This window comes from Arachis stenosperma, chromosome 5 (assembly GCF_014773155.1).
Source record: "Arachis stenosperma cultivar V10309 chromosome 5, arast.V10309.gnm1.PFL2, whole genome shotgun sequence".
NCBI lineage: Eukaryota > Viridiplantae > Streptophyta > Magnoliopsida > Fabales > Fabaceae > Arachis > Arachis stenosperma.
The window spans coordinates 140,736,180-140,761,880 of record NC_080381.1 but is presented as its reverse complement, the minus strand read 5'-3'; the positions used below and the strand labels follow the sequence as shown (position 1 = coordinate 140,761,880).

Genomic DNA, 25,701 nt, shown 5'->3' with positions numbered 1-25,701 from the left:
CAAACAATGTGAAGTTGTGACATCCAACACTGTTTTCAAGGTCCACATTGATTTTCGACCACACACACAAATTAAACGCCTTAAACTTTGGATATTACCTTTGAACACTGTCTTTTCTCTTTCCATCACTAACTCCTTCCAAAAAAAGCAGTTGTTACTAATTCAACTTCCATCTTAAAACAAAATAACAAAGAAATATTGAAGGCCTAATAATTTGAATCCCTTCATTCACTGCATGATCACGCTTCTCCCTAAAGCTTCATCTCTGTCAAGCAATAAGCTTGAAAGGTAACTAATCTTGTATGATTTTCTTCCAAATTAATCTTGTATGTTGCTTATATAATTACATGAAAAGTAATATGTTTCCATACAGAAAGAGGTATGGCGTATGGAGTACGCCATATATAAAATATTTTACGCAAAAAGTATGATTATGGCGATTTCGGTATGTTGATAAATTGTGCATTAGTACGTAAACTGGTACATTGGTGAATTCATATAACTATGGTTGTATAATATGCTAAGAATAACAACCAAAATCAAATAATAAAATGGATGCAAACCGTTCAATATGTGAAGTTTGTAACGGAAACGTGCATTTCACTAATGTATGTAACATTTTATGTTGATCACATTAAATGGTATAATTATATTGCTTCAATTCTGATTTTCGGTTCACTTTTTATATACTATGTGCATTTCACTTTTAATAATACTGAGCATTCAGATTAATCGAATCATTTGTGAACATTCATATTTATGTAGAAAATTTTGGAATAACTTTTGTAGGATAAAAGGGAATTTGGATCATAGTCTATGGAAGAATTCAGAAAAAATAACATGGACCTAAGAAATTGACTAGAGCCTTGATTGAGTTAACGAGCATAATGGATCGTGAGAATCATGGATCTACATCAGAAAATGCAGATTCAATATCCATTGCTCCATTAAGAATTTCACCGAAGTCACCGAGATCAACTTCTAAGTCACCAAAATCTCCGAAGTCTCCAAAATCTCCAAGGTCTCCTAATTCTCCAAGGTCTCCAAGGTCTCCTAATTCTCCAAGGTCTCCAAGGGTGCAAATCAAGTCCAGCCTAAGTCCAAAGAATAATAGGCAATCACATTCTCCAAGAGACGGACGTCCCAAGAAAGGTAAAAATCCTTATTAATTGTTACCTAAATTATTTTTTTATCAATAATAGATTTATCATTATAATTATTTTTTTTATCAATAATAGGCTTGTCATTGTAATTATTTTTTAATGAGAGTATACAAAAAATACATAGTATATAAAGTGTAATATCTAAACAAATATTTTTTAAAAGAATTTTTTATTCTCTTCAACAATGAAAAGAATTTTTTTTTTATCATTAGAATCAAGAGTGTCATTTTCATCTGTATCAAGCAATCCACCTCAAGTACCTTTTCCTCCAGCAGGTGTGCTGCACAATTTTATCATTACTTTAATTTTATCATTTTCAAGTTCTCTGAGTTCATCTATTGTTGCAACAATATCATCAGTTGTAAAGTATTCTTCCACAATTACTGTTGCTTTTTTCTTATAATCCACCAAATCTGGTGGTGTTGTTGACTTTTTCTTTTCATTTGAACGCTCATGTTCCTAACATACAAAAGTCTTTAAGTTGTTCATATAGATGACCCTTTTAAGGTAATGCTAAAATTGTGCAGGTGGTGCTGGAGGAAAAGGTACTTGGGGTGGATTGCTTGATACAGATGACAATGGCACTCTTGATCCCAATGATCCAAACTATGACAGCACTGAGGTAAAGAGTTCATAACATCATCTTATACTATAAGGACAAAATCTTTGAAAGTGCACATGGGTTTTGTAGGAATATGAGCGTTCAAATGAAAAGAAAAAGTCAACAACACCACCAGATTTGGTGGATTACAAGAAAAAAGCAACAGTAATTGTAGAAGAATACTTTGCAACTGATGATGTTGTTGCAACAATAGATGAACTCAGAGAACTTGGAAAGCCACAGTATGGCTACTATTTTGTCAAGAAGCTTGTGTCTATGTCAATGGATAGACATGACAAGGAAAAAGAAATGGCAGCTATTCTATTATCTGCACTCTATGCTGACACATTTCACCCTTCACAAGTTTACAAAGGCTTCAGCAAATTAGTCGAATCGGCCGACGATTTGATCGTTGATATACCGGACACAGTGGATGTTCTAGCACTTTTTTTAGCCAGAGCAGTTGTTGATGACATTCTCCCCCCTGCATTCTTGAAGAAACAGATGGACTACTTGCCAAAAGATTCGAAAGGCGTCGAGGTCTTGAAGAAAGCAGAGAAGAGTTACCTTGCAGCTCCTCTCCACGCAGAAATAATCGAGCGAAGATGGGGAGGCAGCAAGAATATGACAGTTGATGATGTCAAGTCAAGGATAAACAATTTCTTGAAGGAGTATGTAGTGAGTGGTGACAAGAAAGAAGCCTTCAGATGCATCAAAGATTTGAAAGTTCCATTCTTCCATCATGAAATTGTTAAGAGAGCTCTTATAATGGCTATGGAGAGGCGCCAAGCCGAAGCGCCACTACTAGACCTTCTAAAAGAGGCTGCTGAAGAAGGTTTCATAAACTCTAGCCAAATCTCCAAAGGCTTCAGTAGGCTGATAGATACAGTTGATGATTTATCCCTTGACATACCGAATGCTCGCGAAATTCTGCAGCAATTAATATCTAAAGCAGCATCTGAGGGTTGGTTGTGTGTGTCATCATTGAAATCACTCTCAGTGGAGCCAGAGAGGAACTCAATTACAGATAGTGCTGCTGCTAGAAGCTTCAAGATTAAGTCTCAGAGTATTATTCAGGAGTACTTTTTATCCGGTGACATATTAGAGGTGAATAGTTGCATAGAGCAAGAGAACAAAAACAACAGTGCTGAATTAAATGCAATCTTTGTTAAGAAACTGATAACTCTGGCTATGGACAGAAAGAATAGGGAGAAAGAAATGGCTTCTGTGCTGCTTTCTTCGCTTTGTTTCCCGGCCGATGATGTGGTGAATGGTTTTGTAATGCTGATTGAATCAGCAGATGACACTGCTCTGGACAATCCTGTTGTTGTTGAGGATCTTGCAATGTTTCTAGCAAGAGCAGTTGTGGATGAAGTCCTGGCTCCACAGAATCTTGAGGAGATTGGATCTCAGTGTTTGTCTCCGGATTCCATTGGAAGCAAAGTGCTAAGAATGGCAAAGTCTTCTCTGAAGGCAACTCTCTCAGGGGAGAGAATCTTGAGGTGTTGGGGTGGAGGAGGAAGCAGCAGGACCGGTTGGGCCGTGGAAGATGTTAAGGACAAGATAGGGAAGCTTCTAGAAGAGTATGAATCCGGCGGCGATATAAGAGAAGCTTGTCGCTGTATAAAAGAATTAGGAATGCCATTCTTCCACCATGAAGTTGTTAAGAAATCTTTGGTGACAATCATGGAGAAGAAGAATGAGAGGTTATGGGGACTACTCAAAGAATGCTTTGAATCAGGACTAATAACATTCAACCAAATGATGAAGGGGTTTGGAAGAGTTGCAGAATCTCTTGATGATTTGGCTTTGGATGTTCCTGATGCTAGAACTCAGTTTGCAAAATATGTTGAGAGAGCAAAGAATAAAGGGTGGTTGGACAATTCATTTTGTTTTGGCAAACAAGAACATGAGAATGGCACTTGTTAATTGTTTGTGTGAGAGGAATATCTGAGATTACTAGTTTCAGTTTGTGTTTGTATTTTTTTCTACACACTTATATATATAAATATATGTTTTCTTCTCTAATGAAATAGCCTATATCGGAAACTACTTATGCTGCACTTCTTTTCAATACTCTCCTGCAATCATTTCAAGTTTTAAAATTAGTTTTACATGTACATTTAATAACGTGAAAACTCAAGTACAATTAATTCATGTGAAGTTAATAGTTAAGAGTTGTTGTTCGTTAGATGATAATTTAATCAAACTTATCAAATCATTTAACGATTCTCATCTATCAACTTCACATAAAGTTAACTACATCTAAGTTTCTGTCTAAAGATAAGATGCAAGTTGAAAAGAGACATAATGATAAATATCAGCATAAGAAAATTAACCCTGTGAGATTGAAACAAACCAAAAGTTCATTCAAATCATGCCCATTTTTACCAGTATAATATTTTGAAGATTGTAATACCATTCTTATGCTCCTTTTTATGCAATGCTATGTTGCTTAGGTATGACTTCCTTTTCTTTTCCTTCTCTAAGAAAGAAACTTATGAAAATCTCTAGAATATACTTGCACTGTTATTCTTTAATTAAACTATGGTAAGAAAAATTTAACCATCGGGATTAACAAACATTCTGTACAAGCTTCATGAAGAGCTACCTTTTTTGTATTATGAAAGTAATTGTTCATTGGAAACAGTTATATAATTAAATTATTCTACAAATAAGTAAAAAGAAGAAACTAACTATACATCAAAAGTAGACTTTCCATATGCTATTAAAAAAAAAAACAATAATGTTTCGGTACTGCTTAGAGTTTTAACAATACTCCCTAGAAAATTTGACAAGACAAAACGTACAATGAGACAACATTATTAATTCCTGTGTCTACAAATTGACAAAGCTGATCAAATCTCTGTACCAGTTTAAAATGTTGATATGCATGTTTTAATATATTAATTATAATTCTATTATATAAAAATATTACTTATTTATGTATATATGTATATAAATAGGGTAAAGTATATTTTTTGTTCTTGAAGTTTGACAAAATTTTTAAAAAATATCCTTAAATTTTATTTGGTCTCAATTTTGTCCTAAAAATTTTCGATTTGCATTATATATATTCCTGACGGCTAATCTTTCAAAAAATTTAAGATCAATTCAACAACAATAACATAAGAATAACTCTAAATACAAGTAAATCAAATATAATTTTCATGTATTATTGTTAGATTGGTCTTAAAATTTTTTGAAAATGCAGTCATCGAGAGTATATTTGATGCAAATTGAAAACTTTTGAGACAAAATTAAAATAAAATAAAATTTAAGAATATTTTTAAAACTTTTGCCAAACTTTAAAAATAAAAAATATACTTTATCCATATAAATATATATGTTGTTAAATTATTTTTAATATATATTTTATATTTTAATAAATATTTTATACGAGTGATTAATTTATTCGTTGAATTTTAGTGTATATATAACATCTTAGTTATTATACATGAGCTGCGACCTACGTGTATAATATGCATCACATGCATGATAGAATCCCTTTTAAGTTAATAATTTTGACACCATATTAACGTTTTGAATCTATGATGGACCCGTTTAAGGCTTAAAAAAAGAATAAAGAAAAAGAGAGAGTAAAAAGTGAAAACAAAACTGAATAATATTTTCTTTCTCAATAACAATGAGAATTTAGTTAATAAAAGATAATTGCCATCAATTATTACCAAATCAATAAGAAAGAAGGAGAACAATCGAATCTTGAGAGCAATCATGTCAATGCGGAGGCGAACTTTGCTCAAAGTCATTGTTCTTGGCGATAGCGGGTACTCCTTCTTCTTCTTTCTTAGGGTTCCTCTTCTCTTCTATTCCGTTCACTAACCTTACATTTTTCCAATTCATTGTTTCTTAGGGTTGGAAAGACCTCCTTGATGAATCAGTATCCTTTTCGTTTTCATTGCTGCATCATTTTATTTATCAGCATTGCATTAATTTAATGATTGTTTTTAATTATGATAACTACCATTCTTAATTGTGGCTAGTTTGTTTAGCATACACTGTACCATAGAATATGTTTGCTTCAGCTGAATGTTTGAAGATATTTAGTTTAGGTAAGGTAACTTTTTTGTGCTTAAATAATCTCTCTTGAAGTGAGCATATGCAGAATCTTAACTGTTAGTATAGATATGTTCATAAGAAGTTTAGTCAGCAATATAAAGCTACAATTGGTGCTGATTTTGTCACTAAAGAACTCCAGATTGACGACAGGCTCGTCACTCTACAAGTGGGTTTTCTGGTTCAATTCAATGGTATTTTTGAGTTCTTTATTTATATTTAATGTAATTGTTTATGTTACATCTTATGTCTGCTTGGAAGATATGGGACACTGCAGGGCAAGAGAGATTTCAGAGTCTTGGAGTTGCATTTTATAGAGGGGCAGATTGCTGTGTTTTAGTCTATGATGTTAATGTCATGAAGTCCTTTGATTCCCTCGAAAACTGGCACGAGGAGTTTCTCAAACAGGTTCTTTATTTAATTATTTCTTTGTTTTTCTCTTTTATTTTTTATTTTACTCTTGTTACTTTTGCTACTTGCATTTACATTTGCTTCATATTTTATAGATTCTTATTGATGGACAAAGCGTACTCCTCTAGTTTAATTTGCTCATTGTACTATCTGTGTATACTAGTGCATCCAAGTTTCATTATGTTCTGAAAACTCATGGTATGGAAATAGATCTAGCAGATTAGCAGAATAAAGAAAAAGCCTTTACATTTAGGCTTCTTAGTTTGTCTCTGATTAGAAATCTAATTTTTAGTAATTGAATTATTCCTAATATGTCCCATGTTTGATAGTGTTTTGTTTGGTATAAATTCAATTATATTCAGGAACTTCTTACTTGGAAAACTTCAGCTATAGTTCGCATTTTGTTGCGCAGGCAAACCCTTCTGATCCAAGGATGTTTCCTTTTACAGTGCTTGGAAACAAGATTGATATTGATGGTGGGAATAGTCGAGTGGTAGCTACACATCATTGTCCTTCTATGTTTCTTTATCTTCCATATAGATGTCTAATTAATCTTCTATACAGGTATCTGAGAAGAAAGCAAAGGACTGGTGCACTTCTAAAGGGAATATTCCCTATTTTGAGACTTCCGCAAAAGAGGACTACAATGTTGATGCTGCATTTTTATGCATTGCGAAGACTGCTCTATCTAATGAATATGACCAAGACATGTAAAATTTATCTTTGATATACATTTGCACATTAATAATATCATGATTTGGATGTGTGATTGGTATGTTGTCTAAAAGAATATGGTTAAAATATTTTATCTTTATTTTGAAGTGCTAACTAGAATCTAATATTTCAAAAACTGTTACAGATATTTTCAAGCTATGCCTGAGACTGTTCCAGATAATGAGCAAAGTGGCGGGTGTGCATGCTGACAAACAAATGTGGAATGAATTTCTTTATCCTCTTAATGCCATGGCTAAAATTCTTGGAATTTTTTTGGTTAAAGGGTGATTGTGCTCCCTTCTTCTACACCCTACATAGCTTGAGTAAATCTTGTTTGATTTACATATTGAATTTTCATGAAATGTAGAAATGTCCTGTTTTAAGAAGGACAAGCTTGACAAATGACAATGTTGGTGTGTAGGGAAGAATGTTCAATTGATTTACCAGTGATTCTTTGGGCAAATGTTTCCAAGTTGTCAAGTTTAGGTGTAGAATGACAATTCTCTCTTCTTTAGAAAAACGAGAATTGCCTCTTATTATATTTACTTTTTAATTTTTGTAAACTATAAATGCATTAATTTTATTTTACCCCAATTTTAAGCAATGAGTACTGAAATTGTAACGATGAATGAATCAATGTTTTTCATTTTTCATTTTTATTGTGTGGCAACATTTTACTTTGTCTTATTCTATTGTGTTGCATTGATATAATTTTTTTTTTAATTCTTCTCACTGGCTCTAATTTTTTCTTTATATGAAATTCATATAGTTGGAAGTTAAAGTCTACTGCATATATATATATTTGGTCAAGAAGTCTACTGCATATATCTTGTCTTGAAAAAATATGACGACACCATAATGTTCTCATGATCTGTTGGAAACTTGATCCATCTCATATCATTGGGCTTTGTAAAAGGCCAATTTATAACAATATCCATTGTTAGGTGCTGAATTCGTAATAGCCTTCCAAACATTCATTTTAGTGCCAACCTTGAACTCAAGATTAACAATACATTTGTCACCATGAATATCAATTACATTGGGAAGAGTTGAAATTGGAGGACGATGGAAGCAAACCTTTGTAAATGGATTTAGGATTCGTATGGTGCCTTCATATATTAATACCATTATTAACCATCCATGACAAGATCCAAGAACGAGGTTGTTTTACAGCTCTCGCATTATGAGATGGTAAATCTCCTTCTCTTCAGCCTGCATATATCTTGGTTTTTTTGGAAGTTCTTTTAGCAGCAGCACTAGCAATAGGTAACAGATGTTAAACTTAATATAATTTTAATATACATTATAAAATTATCATTTACAGAAAAGATTTTAAAATTTATGATTATCACAAATAAAAATGAGAAGAGTTGCTAACCTTGATCTATGATAGTAATGGTATTAGGAAGAATTCACTTTACCTATTCTTTTGAGAGGACTGAATTCTAATTTATTTTCATAAAAACCAACTTCCATCAAGTTAGTTATATTTCAAAATTATCATGTAACTTCTTTTTAATTAAATATTTATTAAACCAATAAAATAAGACACATCACACACATGAAATATCATATAATAATATAATTTCTTACATTCTCCCATTTGGCTCATGTGTCATTATTCCTATTGATGGTTTAAGAAATATTTATCATAATGCGCATTTCTAAGCAATTACTTACATAGCTTAATTTATCATGATAAGAATAAAACTAGCATGAGTCATAGCGGTTGTACGTCACCTAATCGATATAGTCCCTTTTATGTACTACAAAGTTAGCCATATTTTTAACATGAGTCATAATTAGGAAGTATATAACATAATTAGTCCAACAATAATGTCTTCATTGTAAGACAATATCTGATTATTTTAATTCTATTATGTATACAACAAATTGAAAATCAGGTAATACATAAACATTAATTCATTTGAGCTCAAAATGTCAATATTCATACAACACAAACTTCATTAAACATACTTTGATCCTATAAACTCATAATACCCATCCTTTCAACATGACTAGTAAATGTTTTGGACGGTAACCCTTTGGTCAAAGGATCAGCAACCATAATATTGATGCTAATATGCTCTATTGACACTCTTTGTTTCTGAACTTCTTCTTTAACGGCAAAGTATTTCAATTCCATATGCTTAGCACCTTTGGAATACTTGTCGTTTTTAGAAAAGAAAACTGCTGCAGAGTTATCACAATAAATTTTCAGCGGCCTAGCAATACTGTCAACAATTTCAAGTCCTGAAAAGAAGTTCCGCAACTACTTAGCCTGAACCATGGCCTCAAAGCATGTCACAGATTCAGCTTCCATTGTAGAAGTAGCAATTACTGACTGCTTCACATTCTTCCATGATATTGCTCCTCCAGCTAAGAGATACAAATAACTAAAAGTGATTTTTTGTTTGTATCTACGCAACTGGCAAAATCTGAATCTGAATGAAGTGATTAGATCTCCTATAAGTAAGCATGTGTTCCTTTGTCCCTTGCAGATACCTTAAAACTTTCTTTGCAGCTTTTCAATGATCCAATCCTGGGTTATTTTGGTATCTGCCAAGCATACCAACTGCAAAGCTGATATCTGGCCTTATGCAAGTTTGAGCATACATCAAACTCCCAACAACAGATGCATATGGAATTTCTTCCATCTGTTTTTATTCCAAATTATTCTTTGGACATTGCATGAGACTAAACTTGTCCCTTTAGCTTTTTGAATTGGAACGGGTGATACTGAGTATTGTGCCATTCTGAATCTCTCTAATACTTTATTAATATATGATTTCCGAGACAATCCTAATAGTCATTGTGATCTATCTCAGAATATTTCTATTCCAATCACATAACTTGCCTCACCCATATCTTTCATTTCAAAGTTATTAGAGAGATATTTTGTAGTCTCGCTTAATAGACCAAGATCATTAGATGCAAGAAAAATATCATCAACATATAGAACTAAAACAATGAATTTACTCCCACTGACCTTCAAGTATATACACCAATCAACGGTATTTTTCTTAAATCCAAATGACAGAATGGTATCATTAAATTTGATAAATCATTGGTGGGATGCTTGTTTAAGTCCATATAGTGATTTCTTAAGTTTACACACTATTTGTTCTTTCCCTTCAACCAAAAATTCTGTTGGTTGATCCATATAAACATCTTTCTCTAAATTCTCATTAAGAAAGGCGATTTTTACATTCATTTGATGTAACTCTAAGTCATAATGAGCCACCAAAGCCAAGATAATCCTTAAAGAGTCTTTTCTAGAAACTGGTGAGAAAGTCTCTTTGTAATCAATGCCATCTTTTTGAGTAAAATCTTTGGCAACAAGACGAGTCTTGTAACGTTCAAGGTTGCCATGAGAATCACGCTTAGTCTTAAAGACCCATTTACATCCAATTATCTTGCATCCTTTAGGTAATTCCACAAGGTCCCATACTTTATTTTGTTCCATTAATTTAAGCTCATCTTTCATGGCCTCTAACCATTTATCAGCATTATCACCATTAATGGCTTGTGAGAAAGAAATTAGATCATTAGCAACACTCAAGTCATTTTCTGACTCTTGTAAATACACCACATAGTCATCAGAAATAGTAGATCTTCTTTCTCTTTGAGACCTTCTTAATGTCATTTCTTGTGGTTGTTCTATTATCGGCTCCTCATTAATCATGGGATTAATAAGTTCTTGTTCCTCTTGATTATTATTTAGTCCAACAACAACAGGATCAATAATTTATTGTTCCTGTTGATTGTGATTAGGCTCAATAACATTTGAAATAACAACTCTAGAGGTAGAAGTACAAGTTGAAGGAACTTGAATTCTTATTTCTTTAATCTCCACATTTTGTGAAGCTGTACTCCCACTGGTCTCACTATTCTCAATGAACCGTGCATTGCCAGTTTTAATTATTCTTGTACTATGAGTAGGACAATAAAATCTATACCCTTTTGATTTTTCTGGATAACCAATGAAATATCTACTGATTGTTCTTGCATCCATCTTCTTTTCTTGCGGATTATAAGCTTTTATTTCTGCTTGACATCCCCAAACATGTAGATGTTTTAAACTAGGTTTTCTCCCAGTCCATAACTCAAAAAAAGTTTTAGGAACTGCCTTACTAGGAACCTTATTTAACAAATACATAGTAAAGATGCATACATCGACAATGATATAGGTAAAGATGCATTACTCATCATTGTCCTAACCATTTCTATTAAAGTACGATTTCGTCTTTCTGATACACCATTTTGTTGAGGTGTACCTAGCATAGTGTATTGAGCACATATACCATATTTTTCAAGGAATTTAGCAAATGAACCTGGGTTTTGTCCTCTTTCATTGTATCTTCCATAATATTCACACCTCTATCAGATCTAACGATTTTCACCTTTTTGTCCAACTGCCTTTTTACTTCATTTATATAAATCTCTAAAGCATTAACTGCTTGGGATTTATCATAAAGTAGATAGACATAACCATAACGTGAATAATCATCAATAAAGGTGATAGAATATTTTTCTTTATTGAAAGAGTTCACATCAAAAGGTCCACGTATGTCAGTGTGTATAATTTCAAGAAGTTGGGTACTTGTGGCTCCTTTCTTTGTGTGTTTTGTTTGCTTTCCTTTAATACAATCTACACAAATATTGAGATCAGTAAAATCCAAATTTGAAAAGATGTCATTCTTTATCAACCTGTCCATTCTTTCTTTGGAAATGTGACCTAAACGTTTATGCCACAAGTAAGCAGGACGTTCATTCACTAAACTATGTTTAGTGCCAACTTTATGATGCAAAATCATAAGTGATTCAGCATATAAATTATCAAGATTAAATTTATATAAACTATCAGAAAGTATGCCAGATCCAATCATATAGTTGTACTTAAACAAACTGAAACAACTATTACCAAAATTAAAAGAGTATCCAGCAACATCAACTTTAGATAAAGAAACTAAATTCTTAGAAATACTTGATACATAAAAAGTATTTAGCAAATCTAAATGATGTCCAGTGTCAAAAATCAACCGATAAGTCCCAACAACTTCTATTGGAGTTTTATCTTTATTTTTCATATAGACAAACTTTTCATTTGGCCTTATGGTTCGGGTTGTAAGGAATCCCTGCATCGATTAATTAAGCTTATTACCTTTCTTTTCAAATCAAGCCTTCCTTTTTGGACAATCATTTTGGAAGTGTCCAGGTTTCTTGTAGAAATGACATTTATCTTTTTTCTAGATTTTAGAAGAGGACTCATCAGTATTTAATGGTCCCTTTCACTTTCTTTTTTCATGCTTCTTTCTAGTTTTCTTTCTAACTCCTTAATGTTCAGGTAATGGATAGAATGGTTTTCTTGATTCTTAAGTCTGGTTTTTTCTTGAACTAACATACTATGCAACTCATGCACATTCCATTTTATCTTTCATGGTATTATAGTTCATTTGGAAAGGACCATACTCAAATGGTAATGAGTTTAAAATAAACTGCACAAGGAAACTTTCATCCGCTTCCATTCCCAATGACTTAAGTCTTGCTGCAATATTTGTCATTTCAATGACATGCTCATGCATAGTACGAGAACAATCAAATTTCATGGTGGTCAAAGTACCCATTAATGTCCCAGCAAGAGACTTATCAGCAGTTTGGGAGCGCTCTTCCACAAGCTTCATAAATTCTTAATTCTTTAGCATTATTAGACTTGGGAAGAGCTGACTTGATGTTGTTTGTTATGTTCATCTGCATAAACATAAGACTAAGTCTGTTTGACTTTCTTCATTTCTATTAATAACGAGCTTTTTCTTCATTTCTATTAATAACAGTAATAGGAGCAGGTTTCTTTGAACTTGAAGTGCCAAATCAAGATCCAAGACACCAAGGTGAAATTGGACTTGTTCAAACCAATCAAAAAAATTCAGCGCATTAAACATTGGGACAGACGTAGCATGTAAATGCAACGCGACAGAAAGAATGACTGCAATCACATACTTAATATTAACACTTTGAATTATAAGATAACACATGATTCAGATTTAAAGCGCATTCATAGAAACATTCAAAGTATATTAATATTTTTCTTTGGGTGATATATCAATACAATAACACAATGATACTAATAAATTTAACTTTATTTAATAAAGATACATGCATCAATTAAAAATATTTAATATCTTTGGATATTTAAATACTAATAACAATACATGTATATACTAACAATCATGTTCATTAATTATAAGATCAACTAATCAATCTTTGGATAATCCTTAAATATCTCATAAATAATGAACTTCAATTAACATATAAATAATTATCATATAGCCTTCGAATGGCGAAACGAAGGGCTAAATAGCGCCAGTGATTCTCTGAGCCGGTCTGGATTTTCTACGCCTCGGAAAACAGGTCGAGATAGATGACAGCACCCTTTTCCTCTCTTCCTTACCGAGAGGGCAATCTATCTTATGGCCTTCACCTCCCGCCCGGCCCGGAAATAGAACCCAACCTTGAGGAGGCTGGGCTGGTTCCCTTTCGGCGCCCGCATTTGATTTCTATTTTGGGGCAAGGCAAGCCCCGGGAAAGTATAGGTTGGCTCCCAGCTCCATCTCGGCCGGCATCCAGCTCTCGAGGGGGTGGAGTCCTGGAGCGAACTACTCATTGCTGTCTTGCCCCAACCCAAGGCCGTTAAGGTTGGTGAAAAATCTTTTTTTATATGTAATTGATACAAAATAATAAATATGATATTAACTAAAATTTTTAGATTTGATCACTTTGGTGATTAACAAATCTTAAAATTTCAGTACAAAATTTTCATTTATTGTTACAGAAATAGAAGATATGGTTTACTTTCGACTAAAATTTGAGTACTTTACTACACAAATAGATAGAAAATTAAAGAAATTAAAAGAGTTTTCTCATTACTTTAAATTTTAAAAAAATTACTGTTCATAGATATGCAAACATAATAGCACAGTGCGTAATTATAGAAACCAATTTCATAATAAAGTCCAGTAAATCAGTTGGTTAGAGCGTTGGTCTTATAAACAGAAGGAAACCAATTTCAATATATACAACACCCCACCCGTTACAACAGAAGCCATAGAATGCCACTGGGATGTGTGGAAGATTGAAGTTCCATTGCTTGCAAACGAATCGAAATAGAAGGTATTCATCGTATGAATTAAACTGCTTTGTAATTTTGTTCAACAGATCTTGATGTATGCTGCTCATTCATCAACTCCAGCCATGTCTGAATCGCTAGCCTCCAAATCAACGACTAGTAAAGAGGTGGGACTTTTTTCAGAAAAGCTAGTTGAGTGTGTTACTCTCCTTTATGTAATCATGTAGGATCCCGCTTTAATTGGGATTCGGATTTAGATTTGAAATATTTTACAATTATTTTTTTTAAATTAAATTCAAATTTTTAATTTTAATATTATATAATTTATAAACATATTTTAATATTTTAAATTTTAAATTCAAATTTATAAGGACAAATGACATAAATAAAACAAATATTAAGTCGAATATTATGCAATTTTCTTAAATTAAACGAGATTTGGTTACATTTTTTAATATTTTATTATTGTTAAGCTTTCATAATTTTAATACAAATAGTAATAATAATAATATGTATTTATAATTTTTTTACTTTGATGTCTCTACATATATACCAAGAATATCCAAATTTCCGATATTGAATTTGTTTGGGTACTATTTTCGAAAAAAAAAATTTTTTAATGATATTTTTTTAAAAAATCTATTATAAAAATAAAAGTGATTTTTATGTTTGGATATATCATTTAAAAATATCTTTTTATTTATCTATTTTGTTTGAATAAAATAAAATAAAAATATTTTTTATTCATTTATAAAAATAAAAGTAATTTCTCTCGCTAAAAGAATAATATTTGAAAAAAATGCTAGTACCTCAGTTTGATTAGTTTGTGGAAATGATAGCTAGCACCTTTACCTGAATATTCACAATGGTTTATCAAAGGGAAAAAAAAAATTAATGTAGAAGTAAATTGTGACTACCAGCTAATTTATTTGAACCAGAATTACATCTATACATTTTGCAGTAAAAATTATATATAAATAATCTTTTAAATATAGTTAATAAAAATAATATATAAATTCTACTCCAACTATTTTTATTCGACACGAAGATAGATTAAATCATTTTTAGTTACTGATAGTGAAATTTATATTCAAATAAAAAAAAAAAACATTGACATGAGATCACCTTGATAAAACCAATGGCTATATAGTATAAATATATAATTTAATAATTTCAAAATATATCATAGAAATCAATTTATGTGCTTGATTTAGTAGAATATATTAAACGGGAAAAAGAAGCTACGTTTCCATAAAAAATAGAAGCAAAAACTAATGGCTAGGAATTTTATCTTTGTAACAGACCATATATATAAAAGGCTATAAAATATATGAATCAAGAACTTTATTCTGGGGAGTATGATATAACCACCCCTCATGGGACATTTTCAATAAAGTGATAGGTTGGCAATACCATTGTTGTGACTAATTTTATTTATTTATTTATTTTGGCAATCTACTATCATCATATACAAGTACTAGTGAAGATAAATTAAGCATAATCAATTAATGATTATTATTATTATAGAACAAATAAGTTATGTCAATACTCACAGTTGGACTAAAAACATCAAATTTTAACTGGATTGAGTGTGCAAGTGAAACTATTATGAATTGTTGCAATTGATTTTAGGAAGAATGTGATCCCAAAGATGAAATACAAGCAACATAATACAGTGCCATGGAAATTGGAAACATGAGTGGTATTACGAAGATATATCATCGTGGAATTGCGGTTGTAATTTGAATTTTGAACAAATATCATGTGACATTTACCTTTTCCGATGCTAAAATAATATTTTTCCTCCCTGCAAAAATTACTTTACTAATTATTAATACACATGAAACCTAATGGACTTCGATATAATTCACATAAAATCCGGGTGAATATCATCTTCCACCCTTTCCTCGTTAGTCATATTTTGTAAGAAGCTGTTGCTACATGGCTTAAAGTTGTCCTTGAAGTTGATGGCTCTCTCCCAACCAAGTTCTAAGTTGTCATTGTCTTCATCTAATATGTAATCACTCCATTTGGAGCTTGTCTTGCTGATTGGTGGTTTGCAATTTTGAGTCCTTGGATTAGATAAACTCCTAGTTGAATTGCTTTCAATCAATGGTTTTTGCTGTTTATCTTTCATTAGCTTCTCTGCGACAATGAACCGCGTTAACTAAAAAACGAAATGGTAAAGAACTCTAAAACCAATTATTATGCAACAAGGTACATGATCCATGAATGGTGATAAATTCATCTTGTGCCAAATGATTGCCACCCACCATAAAATTTGGAAATATGAATAAGACATTTTCAGTTGTAAACAATTGTATAGTGTGAAACACAGATGGAATTTCATCAGAATTATGGTTGAACAATTTCGAAGAAAACGAGTCCCCATGTATTCATTGAACATAAAATTTGTCTCTCACAGCCACACATGCAAAGAAAACTAGAAAAATGAAAGAACATTCATTCACCTCGAGAATTTCGGAACACTGGCTCTTTGAAAAGCTTGGCACTTTCTTCTGAGTTCTCATCAGACTTACGTTTCTTGAACATAACATTTTCCAACTCAGTCACAATCACTGGCTCAAAACCATCTCCTCCTGTTCAGTTCAATCCAAAGTTATAAGAACAAGCTAGCTACTCCAGCCATACAATTCTGATATGTTGTGATTATGGTAATGATTCTACCAATTTAACAAATAACAACATTAAATTACATTTTAATTTATTCGATTATGCATGAATTGAATAATTGATTGCAAAATTAACCTCCTTGTTCTTGTTCTGCTTCTTTGATGGTAAGATTATGATGATCCTCTTGGTCAAGGTATGCAGTCCAATCGATTCTTCTCTTCTTTTCCGGGTTGATCGGAAGCTCGATCTCGTCATCGCGATGTTCCGACAGTGAACCTAGGGTTCCAGCTTGGAGCCATTCTCCGTCGTCGACGAGCTTCCGGGACATATTGAAGCTCTGGACGAACTTGCGGAGGTCCTTGGCCATGAAACCCTGAGCGAACACCTTCCGAACCGATTGCTTCTGGTTGCACACCGCGCAGTTCCACTTGTTGCTGCTCTTCTTCTTCTGCTTCACCTGAAAAATGGAAATCAACAATAGACGATGAGCGATCTGAGAAAGAGAAAGAGAAAGAGAAATGGTAGAGAGAGTATGTACCTGCATGGTGGAGCATTGGCAGCACTGGACGGCGATGAAGACCGTAGACGACGACATCGATGATGCTGCGCGCAGAGCCTGTTTGGGACGATGGAGAAAATTTTCTTCGCCGTAGTTTTTTCATTTTAGCGCCATTTTTTGGGTTTAAAATTTGGGCTTAGGAGACTTATTTGGGCTACAAGCCCAAATATTCTCAGGCCCGTTTAATTCTAACCCAAAAATAAAAAATGTCTTCTTCTTCTTCATTTTCTGCAGTCTGCACCGAAACGTGGTAGCTTCTGCTGAGAGAGAGAGCAATGAGAAGAAAAGGGAGAGAGCTTCTTAACCTATGTATCTCTCTAAGCTCCCCATTGAAGCCTGAACCACGTGCATCTTCTTTTCATGGTGCTTCTAGAACTTTCTCACCATTTTCCGCTTCTTCTTCTTCCTTCTCCTCCTCCTCCTCCTCCAGCACCGTAACCCCTTTTGTTGAAGATGAAAAGGCTTCGGCAGCGTCCAAGACGCAGAGGGAATCAATGATTTTGGAAGAGTTCAGACAAAGGAAGCTCAAAGGGACTTCATCAAGTTCTTCTCCTGATGGCGGTGCTGAGAAGAAAGAGGGGGAGTCCACTATGGTGGTTTCCAACTTCAGGGAGTTGGGTGTGGCTGAGGAGCTTGCTGAGGTTTTGGAAAAGATTGGTGATGGTGTTCCGAGTGAGATACAATGTGTTGTTATTCCAGCTGTTTTGGAAGGGAAGAGTTTATTGTTGAGTTCACCCGCCGAACCTGACCGAACTTTGGCTTACTTGTTGCCCCTTATTCAGGTTCACTCATTGCTATTTTTCCCCTTAAAATTGGTGCATGTTAAGTGTTTAAGTTTCAAATTGAGTTTATATAGAAAAATCTTGTAGTTTCTAATGATTTTGTTTCTTAATCATTCTGTTGTTATAGTTATAAGATTGTTTTGAAGCTTAGATTAAGATACCATTAGGAAAAATTAAGGTCTAAAGTAGTCACTGAGATTGGTCGCTTGCACTAAAATAGTTCTACCCAATGTACCAATAAATTGCCAAAACTGCACCATGGTAGTCCCTAACATGAGACACTTTTTCAGTTTTTTGCGAATCTTAGGGATTGGTGCAATTGAAATTTTGGGGCTCTGATGCTTAACTAGGAGAATTAATATCCTGAGTTAGTTGTCATGATCAAGGATTCTAAATACTATTCTTTTGGAATCACTTTGTTTAGTGAAATAACTCATTATTTATGTATGATGTCATCTTCAATTTATTTTTGTTGTGATGATTGATGACTGATGATACTGAAACCTGAGGAGAAATTTGGTTGAAGCTCTAGTATTTCGTTCCTTCTATGTTTGTTTTCAATGGGATTTGTTAACCGACAAGAATCAATGGAAATATGACCTGAAGAATGTGTTTACTTGTGTAGCTGCTGCGACGTGGCGAGGTTGGTTTGGATTCAAAGCATCCCAGAGCCATTGTGCTTTGTGCTACGGAGGAGAAAGCTAATGAGGTAGTTGATTGTCCTCAATCCCACTACCATCATCATCATTCATCACCTTGTCTGCTTAGCCCTATAATGTTTGAACTGAAGATTCTAAATTGATTTTGACTGTTGCAAACTGTTATGGATCTCAGTGTTTTAGTGCTGCAAAGTATATCATGGAGATTGCGGAAGCGAAGTTGGCAACGCAGCATTCTTCCCCAGATAATGAGCATTCAAATGTCTCAATTGGTCTTCTAGTCGGAACCCCTTCTGAGATTATTCAGTACATTGAAGAGGGAAGTGTTGTCCCTGCTGAAATAAGATATATGGTTAGTACCACTTTATAAAATTCAGTGTCAAGACCTGTGAAAAATGTATCTTGGATTACAATAGCTACTGGCACTGATCACGCTCGTATATCTCATGTTTCCGAGCAGGTTTTGGATGATGTAGATTTCATGCTTGGTAGTGGCCTTGATTCTAACATCCACAAGATTCTCGAACCATTGCAAGATCATGAATCAAAATCTTCTTACAAAAGATTGCAAACCGTCCTAGTTACATCGCCGATCACCGAGGTATGAATGCATGATGAAGAACTGTGTTCCCGTTATACTTGAGCTCCTTAAGAAGATTTAATATGCTTAGACCTCCATGTTGCTGGTTGTTATTGTGAATTTATCTTGTTATGACAGGTTTTGGGTGATGAATCCCCCATTGTGAAGCATCTTGAGCGTGATCATGCTGGAAATATTTCTGCAATGTCTTTGGAAATGGATCAAGGAGAAGTGTTCCAATATACACAGTCCCTGGATGCTCTTAGGAAAAAAGTGGCAGAAGCCATGGACACCCTTGTGTAAAAAGTATAATGACTTCAAAGTAATAGATTTTTATCATCTTTTACTGACCAAACACCAAAGATTTTGGGTTCCTCGTGTCTGTGATGTATATATTGTTTTTCTGTTCTCAAGTTCTAACTTAGCAGTGACTTGGTTAAACTTTAGTTGCTGATACATGTTAATGCAAATTTTAAGGTGCAATTCAAACATGTAATGGTAAAGTTAACTCCATAAAATTAAAATGTCCTCTCTTAGAAGTGGGGGAAAAAAAAAAAAAGAAACCTTGAAATGGATTTAGTGAGAGTATTTTTCGGTCATGTTGCATAAACACCAAAGATATAAATAAAAATATAAAAATTAGTTATTTTCATATTTATAAAAAGTTGATTGTTTTAATGATTAATTAGTGTACTGGATAACAATGTTATTTGTATATAAAAAATTAGTTATTAATTAGTAAAAAGTAATCATCGAAGAGTTATTATTTAGCATTTTTAAATAGTTTTATTATACTATTGTAAACATATTGATTTTTTGGTGACTTAAATAAACTAAAAAAAACAATAAATAAAATAAAGAAATTGTTTATATTGTAAACATATTGATTATTCTAATATGAAAAAATTTAATTATTCTATTGATAGATTTAATTATTATAGTAGTTGATTGTTTAATTAAAAAATATAAGTATATATATATATTGATTTAGTAATTAATTTTTTTTAGATATAACATTTTTTATCGTTATTTTCTATATACAAATATCCACATTACTTCACTTTTTTATTTTTTTTAATTAATTAAAATAAAAATATCATGCTTTAAGCTTCGCCTTCACCATTCTATCTGAAGCTGAAGTGCTGAACCTAAAACTCGAAAACAGAGTAAGGTGTTGCCACGACAACAGTAATGGCGGGAGCTACAGCAAGAACCCTCTTCTTCACCGTCTTTCTCTCTTCCTCCTCCTTCACGCGCCTCTCTCGTCGCTCCAATCTCATCCCACTCCTCACGCGCTCTAAGCCCATCATCAATGTTCCGCCGCCACGGTTCAGGACCTTGTGTTCTGTCGCCACCGCACCGGAAACTTCGGACACCGATCACCAGACGAAGCACTCCGTCCTCCTCGAGAAGCTCAGAGCGAGACATCTCAAGGACAGTGCAAAGAGCTCAGAACTCAAGAGTAAGGACCAAACAAAGAAGAATTCTTCTTCTTCTTCTGGTGAAAGTGAGAATTTTGATGGGGTGGTGGTGAAAAAGAATAAGCTTGTTGGGAGTTTTGAAGAATTGGGTTTGAGTGAAGAGGTTATGGGTTCTGTTAGGGAAATGGGTATTGAAGTTCCCACTGAGATTCAGTGTATTGGTGTTCCTGCTGTCTTGCAAGAGAACAGTGTTGTGTTGGGTTCTCACACTGGCTCTGGCAAAACCCTTGCTTACTTGCTTCCCCTTGTTCAGGTACACTCTTCTTCATTCTGTATGGTTCATGATTCACTTGTGTTAATTTCAGCTCAGAAATTTGCATTTTTTGAATATTTGCTTTCATGATACTTCCATTCCGTGTAAATAGTTAAATTTAGTTGCTTGATGTGTGAAATGCCTTTTTGCATATCGGTCTAACTTGTGATTGAAATATTTGTCTGCTACACTACATTCGTTTCTCCTGTTATTGAGCTTTATGACTTCAAGCACTAGTGTGTGTTTAAATGTGTTTATTTATTGGATTTAAAATAACTTCTAATCAAAAGCTTCCTGAGGAAAAAGAAAGGAATTATATATTCAAACGTAGTATTTTGCAAAACATGCCTTAATCTTATATTTGAGCCTATTGAGACAACGCCAATTTGTTGCTGTAGTTGCTAAGACGGGACGAACAGTTGAATGGAATACAGTTAAAGCCCAGGCGACCGCGTGCTGTTGTGCTGTGCCCTACGAGGGAGTTGTGTGAGCAGGTTTTTTTTTACTTTCTTTTTTTGGTCATTTTGTAGAACACTTGAAAACTCTCTTATGTTGAGTTACATGAACTAATATCAAATGGGATTTCTTTAGGTTTTTCGAGTTGCGAAATCAATTAGTCATCATGCGCGGTTCAGGTGCACAATGGTAAGTGGTGGCGGCCGTATTAGGCCTCAAGAGGATTCACTTAATAACCCCATTGATATAGTAGTTGGTACCCCTGGAAGGATTCTTCAACATATTGAGGAGGGCAACCTGGTGTATGGCGACATCAAATACTTGGTGAGTAATCCACAATCAACTAATTCCAATATGCAATAATTTGCTACAATAATGAATCGGTACAATAACTAATATCTTTGTTCTGCAGGTATTGGATGAGGCAGATACAATGTTTGATCGTGGCTTTGGTCCTGATATACGCAAATTTCTGGCCCCATTGAAACATCGCGCATCAAAGTCTGATGGCCTAGGTTTTCAGACCGTCTTGGTAACTGCAACAATGACAAAGGTATGCTGATCTGTGCCACAATCTGCTAAGTAAATTTAAGGGAATAAAGTTCTCACGAAGTGGTAGTGTTTTATTTCTTTCTTTTATATTTGCATCACTATAATCTCTTCAATCTTCCTTCTATCATGTGAAGATATAATATTTCCTATTACAATAATATAACTATATAATCCAACACATGCTTGTGTTCAATTGTAATTTCTGGCTTTTCAGAATATACTGCAAATGTACAATAAATAAAGTGCATTTATATGAATCTGGAAACAAAATATCATGTAATGATCTTTGTAAGGGGGACAGTATAGTGGTTATGTTTTAGAATGTTGCTCACTCACCTTCCATTTGTTTACCCTTGGTTGAAATCGTTCTATAGCTAAAAGTTAAGAGTAAGTCATCAATCTGACTTTTTTTAAGTCTTGCAGGCTGTGCAAAAGCTAATTGATGAGGAGTTTCAGGGCATTGTACATCTGCGAACATCAACATTGCATAAAAAGATTTCTTCTGCTCGTCACGATTTTATTAAACTTTCGGGTTCTGAGAACAAGCTGGAAGCATTACTTCAGGTATCCTGCATTTTTCCACCAGTCTCATCACGCCAAACACATTGATATTTATGGTTTATTTTGGGGATCAGTGTAGCTTAAGTAGCACAAATTGACTTTCTATTCATGTTAGGTAGTGGAATAATCGTCATTTGTTGCTGGTGTTATTTAGGAGTTAGGACTTGGTAGATATTGGCATATTGGTGCTGTGCTGGCAATAAAAATGCAACCTCTCTCTCCCTTTCCTTTTTTAGCAAGTAAATATCACTACATTTCAATCTTTGTTTTCCTATCATGTGATGGCAGGTACTTGTGCCAAGCCGAGCAAAAGGCAACAAGGTGATGGTTTTTTGCAATACTTTGGACTCTAGCCGTGCGGTGGATCACTACCTTGTTGAAAATATGATTCCTACTGTCAACTACCATGGGGAAGTACCAGCAGAGCAAAGGTGAAGTACAAACAAACACCCCCCCCCCCCCCAAACAAAAAAAAAAACAAAAACCCACACACACAAAAATTATGTTAAGCTACCTGGAAATAGGCATATTGTAAACTGTTGAAACTGTAAGAATTGGTTGGAAAATAGATTGTTGAGAGGGAGAAATATTAAATATATTGTATTAATGAGACTTCGAATAGTTGTGTTGATAAAATAGTCTTCATATCTTGGCAACAGTGAGATCTCCCATTTCCTGCTCTTCCGTATTCCCATTTACTTATTTGCATCATCAATTTTTTTTTTTTCCACAGGGTTGAAAACCTCAATAAGTTTAAGAATGACATTGATGATCGTCCAACATTAGTTTGCACAGACTTGGCCGCTAGGGGTCTGGACTTGGATGTAGACCATGTTGTTATGTTTGACTTCCCCTTGAACTCTGTGAGTATCATAGCCATGGTTCTATAATTTGGGTCTGAGTACCTTGCACTCTTTTTTACTTCTTTCCTTGATATTACTTGGTTTCTCACCTTTACTTTCCCTTTCAATTTTTAGATCGATTACCTTCATCGGACTGGTAGAACTGCTCGTATGGGTGCAAAAGGTAAAATCTTATCATGTACTTCTCTGTACAGCCAAATTCTTATATTTTATTTTGTTAGAACAATGGCGGGCACATCCCCTTAAAAATCATTGAGGAATAAGTACTCTTTTTTATTGCAGGGAAAGTAACCAGTTTGGTTACAAAGAAGGACTTGATCTTGGCCACTAGAATAGAGGAGGCAATGAGGAAGAATGAGAGTTTGGAAGCTATCACCAAAGAAGGAGTACGAAGGGATATCGCCAGGACCCAAGTTAATGGGCAGAGTGGGAAGGACAGAAAACTAGTTAAAGTTTCTAAAGTTAAGAACAATCCTGGTGGACGTGCCAGTTCAGGGAATAAAGGATCGGATTTGAAATCCCGAAAAGGATCTTCTTCAGAAAGATCTATGAAGAAAGGGATTAAGGTTTCAAATTCTGTAAAATCCTCCAGTGCAAATGGCTCAAGAAAAGCTTCTTCAGGGTATAAGCAAACAAGTAAAAGGACCAGTGCCACCAAATCGACAAATTCTAAACTCAGTGTTGTCGGGTTTAGGGGTCGGAACTCATCATCAAACCCCTTGTGAAGTGGGTTGGTGTCTCATACTGTAACCAAGTAGTAAGTACATGGCTTTCAGTTCTGTATTAGAAATTCTTTCAGTAGTAAAAAATGTTATATTGATTTCCATTGTTCTATCTTCCAATATAATTACCAATGGATGAAAAACATGCTTCCAGTCTAAAGATCCACATCATACTCTATTACTCTTGTAAAATTCAAAGGATAGTTACATCTATTAAAGATGACAGAAGTATCACATGCTAACAAGATAGAGACACTCTTAACAAGATTGACAATGCATGACTTTAATTTTGTTTTTAAGTTTGAATGCAACAATATTTGAATATGAAGCTATCAAGAAATATAGTTTCATGCAGATGGAGTACAAGTTAAGCTTGTGGGATTTATGAATCTCAGAAAACTTCAAACCCTATTTCCAAGTTAGTAATGAACGAGAAGTCTTGGGAGGGGTTACTACATTGCCATTGGAGTCATAGATTATGACACCAGAGAAATCAGGAAGCTGGCACTTCCCACCCATAAGTATGTTCCTCTGCCACAGCGAACCGTCTCCTTCTTGTTGCTCGCCCGTGCTTGTCGCTGCCACAGCTTCGTTGTGGACCTCTATCACCGGCTCTTCTTCGACAAAGGCATCATAACAAGCTTTCCACTGACGCCATTTGCGCGAATGAGAAGCGCACATGAGCAAGGCAACGGCACACAACACGAGGGTCATAACAGCTAAGCCAATATTTGAGGTGCTAGGCATAGGGTGGATCAATAGAAGTGGACGAGCCATTGTTGATGATATCTGAATAATGAGCTGTGTCTGAACTCTGAAGGATGAAGCTGGTATGCAAAATAGCATGTATATATAATTTGTGTGCTTAGCCATTACCAACTTGAAAGTGTAGTTGGTGTTGAAGGATTTGTTAGCTTTTTGTTCTTGTGGTTTTAGCTGCAGTGTGTGTGAATGTGGTTTAGGTATTCTTTGAGCATGAGGATTGGTCAAAAGCCTGGTTAAGTGCTAACCTATTCACTAAAGCTTAAGTTTAGTAGGAAGATAAAAATATGATCAATTTTTTTTTTTGTCTTTTTTAGGGGGGGGGGGGTAGCGGGGTTGTTGTCTAAATGAAAACGAAGATGATTTTTGACATGTAGTAATAGATAATACACAAAATATTTATATCCATGGGCGTACAAAGTATAATTCACAATTAATAAAATCAGTTGTACTTATCGATTAAGTATGCTTTTAGTTCTTATAAATGTCTCTTTTTATTTTGGTTTTATTTGGGTCTCTCATCTTTCGATTATCAAATTTTTTATCCTTGCCATCTAGTCATCTAGATTGATTGGTAGTTGTGATATTATAATGATACAAGAAAAATACTAAGTAAATATTAAAAATAAGAATTAATGTATTTAATATTAGTTTAATTTTCATGTGCACTAATAGTATAAAATGTTTTACATAGTCGTACAATCACAATGGTTCTCTTGAATGACTATTTATGCGGTTAATGTAA

The 25,701-nt window shown here is 33.9% G+C and overlaps 6 protein-coding genes across 11 annotated transcripts; 4 read left to right on the top strand and 2 right to left on the bottom strand.

Annotated features, from left to right (window-relative positions):
- The first annotated feature begins 887 nt into the window (after positions 1–887).
- Positions 888–3,702, top strand: LOC130981576 (MA3 DOMAIN-CONTAINING TRANSLATION REGULATORY FACTOR 2). Its single transcript, XM_057905159.1, has 4 exons — positions 888–1,076; positions 1,485–1,524; positions 1,691–1,785; positions 1,855–3,702. Exons 1-4 carry the CDS (start codon positions 888–890, stop codon positions 3,691–3,693), a joined length of 2,163 nt encoding a protein of 720 aa, XP_057761142.1. The 3' UTR covers positions 3,694–3,702.
- A 1,768-nt stretch (positions 3,703–5,470) lies between these two features.
- LOC130982275 (ras-related protein Rab7-like) lies at positions 5,471–7,568 on the top strand. 6 transcript variants are annotated; one of them, XM_057906216.1, is made up of 7 exons: positions 5,471–5,552; positions 5,639–5,665; positions 5,911–6,010; positions 6,103–6,249; positions 6,702–6,745; positions 6,817–6,962; positions 7,112–7,568. In XM_057906216.1, exons 1-7 carry the CDS (start codon positions 5,500–5,502, stop codon positions 7,252–7,254), a joined length of 660 nt encoding a protein of 219 aa, XP_057762199.1. In that variant the 5' UTR covers positions 5,471–5,499; the 3' UTR covers positions 7,255–7,568. The 6 variants fall into 6 exon arrangements, with proteins under 6 accessions (XP_057762199.1, XP_057762202.1, XP_057762197.1 ...); XM_057906219.1 differs by having other exon boundaries at positions 6,665–6,745; XM_057906214.1 differs by having other exon boundaries at positions 6,615–6,745.
- An 8,250-nt stretch (positions 7,569–15,818) lies between these two features.
- On the bottom strand, positions 15,819–17,335 carry LOC130978972 (uncharacterized). The gene is made up of 4 exons (XM_057902306.1): positions 17,265–17,335; positions 16,862–17,183; positions 16,564–16,692; positions 15,819–16,237 (listed from the first exon to the last, which is right to left on the bottom strand). The coding sequence occupies exons 1-4, from the start codon at positions 17,319–17,321 to the stop codon at positions 15,960–15,962; spliced, it is 786 nt and encodes a 261-aa protein (XP_057758289.1). The 5' UTR covers positions 17,322–17,335; the 3' UTR covers positions 15,819–15,959.
- Positions 17,336–17,530: 195 nt separating this feature from the next.
- LOC130982651 (DEAD-box ATP-dependent RNA helicase 39-like) lies at positions 17,531–19,801 on the top strand. Its single transcript, XM_057906697.1, has 5 exons — positions 17,531–18,067; positions 18,693–18,776; positions 18,902–19,078; positions 19,187–19,327; positions 19,445–19,801. The coding sequence occupies exons 1-5, from the start codon at positions 17,561–17,563 to the stop codon at positions 19,607–19,609; spliced, it is 1,074 nt and encodes a 357-aa protein (XP_057762680.1). The 5' UTR covers positions 17,531–17,560; the 3' UTR covers positions 19,610–19,801.
- A 618-nt stretch (positions 19,802–20,419) lies between these two features.
- LOC130982336 (DEAD-box ATP-dependent RNA helicase 39-like) lies at positions 20,420–24,298 on the top strand. The gene is made up of 9 exons (XM_057906307.1): positions 20,420–21,040; positions 21,439–21,534; positions 21,632–21,820; positions 21,909–22,049; positions 22,472–22,612; positions 22,898–23,040; positions 23,343–23,472; positions 23,587–23,635; positions 23,755–24,298. Exons 1-9 carry the CDS (start codon positions 20,498–20,500, stop codon positions 24,195–24,197), a joined length of 1,875 nt encoding a protein of 624 aa, XP_057762290.1. The 5' UTR covers positions 20,420–20,497; the 3' UTR covers positions 24,198–24,298.
- A 304-nt stretch (positions 24,299–24,602) lies between these two features.
- On the bottom strand, positions 24,603–25,114 carry LOC130982337 (uncharacterized). The gene has a single exon (XM_057906308.1). The coding sequence runs from the start codon at positions 25,065–25,067 to the stop codon at positions 24,603–24,605; it is 465 nt and encodes a 154-aa protein (XP_057762291.1). The 5' UTR covers positions 25,068–25,114.
- Positions 25,115–25,701: the final 587 nt, after the last annotated feature.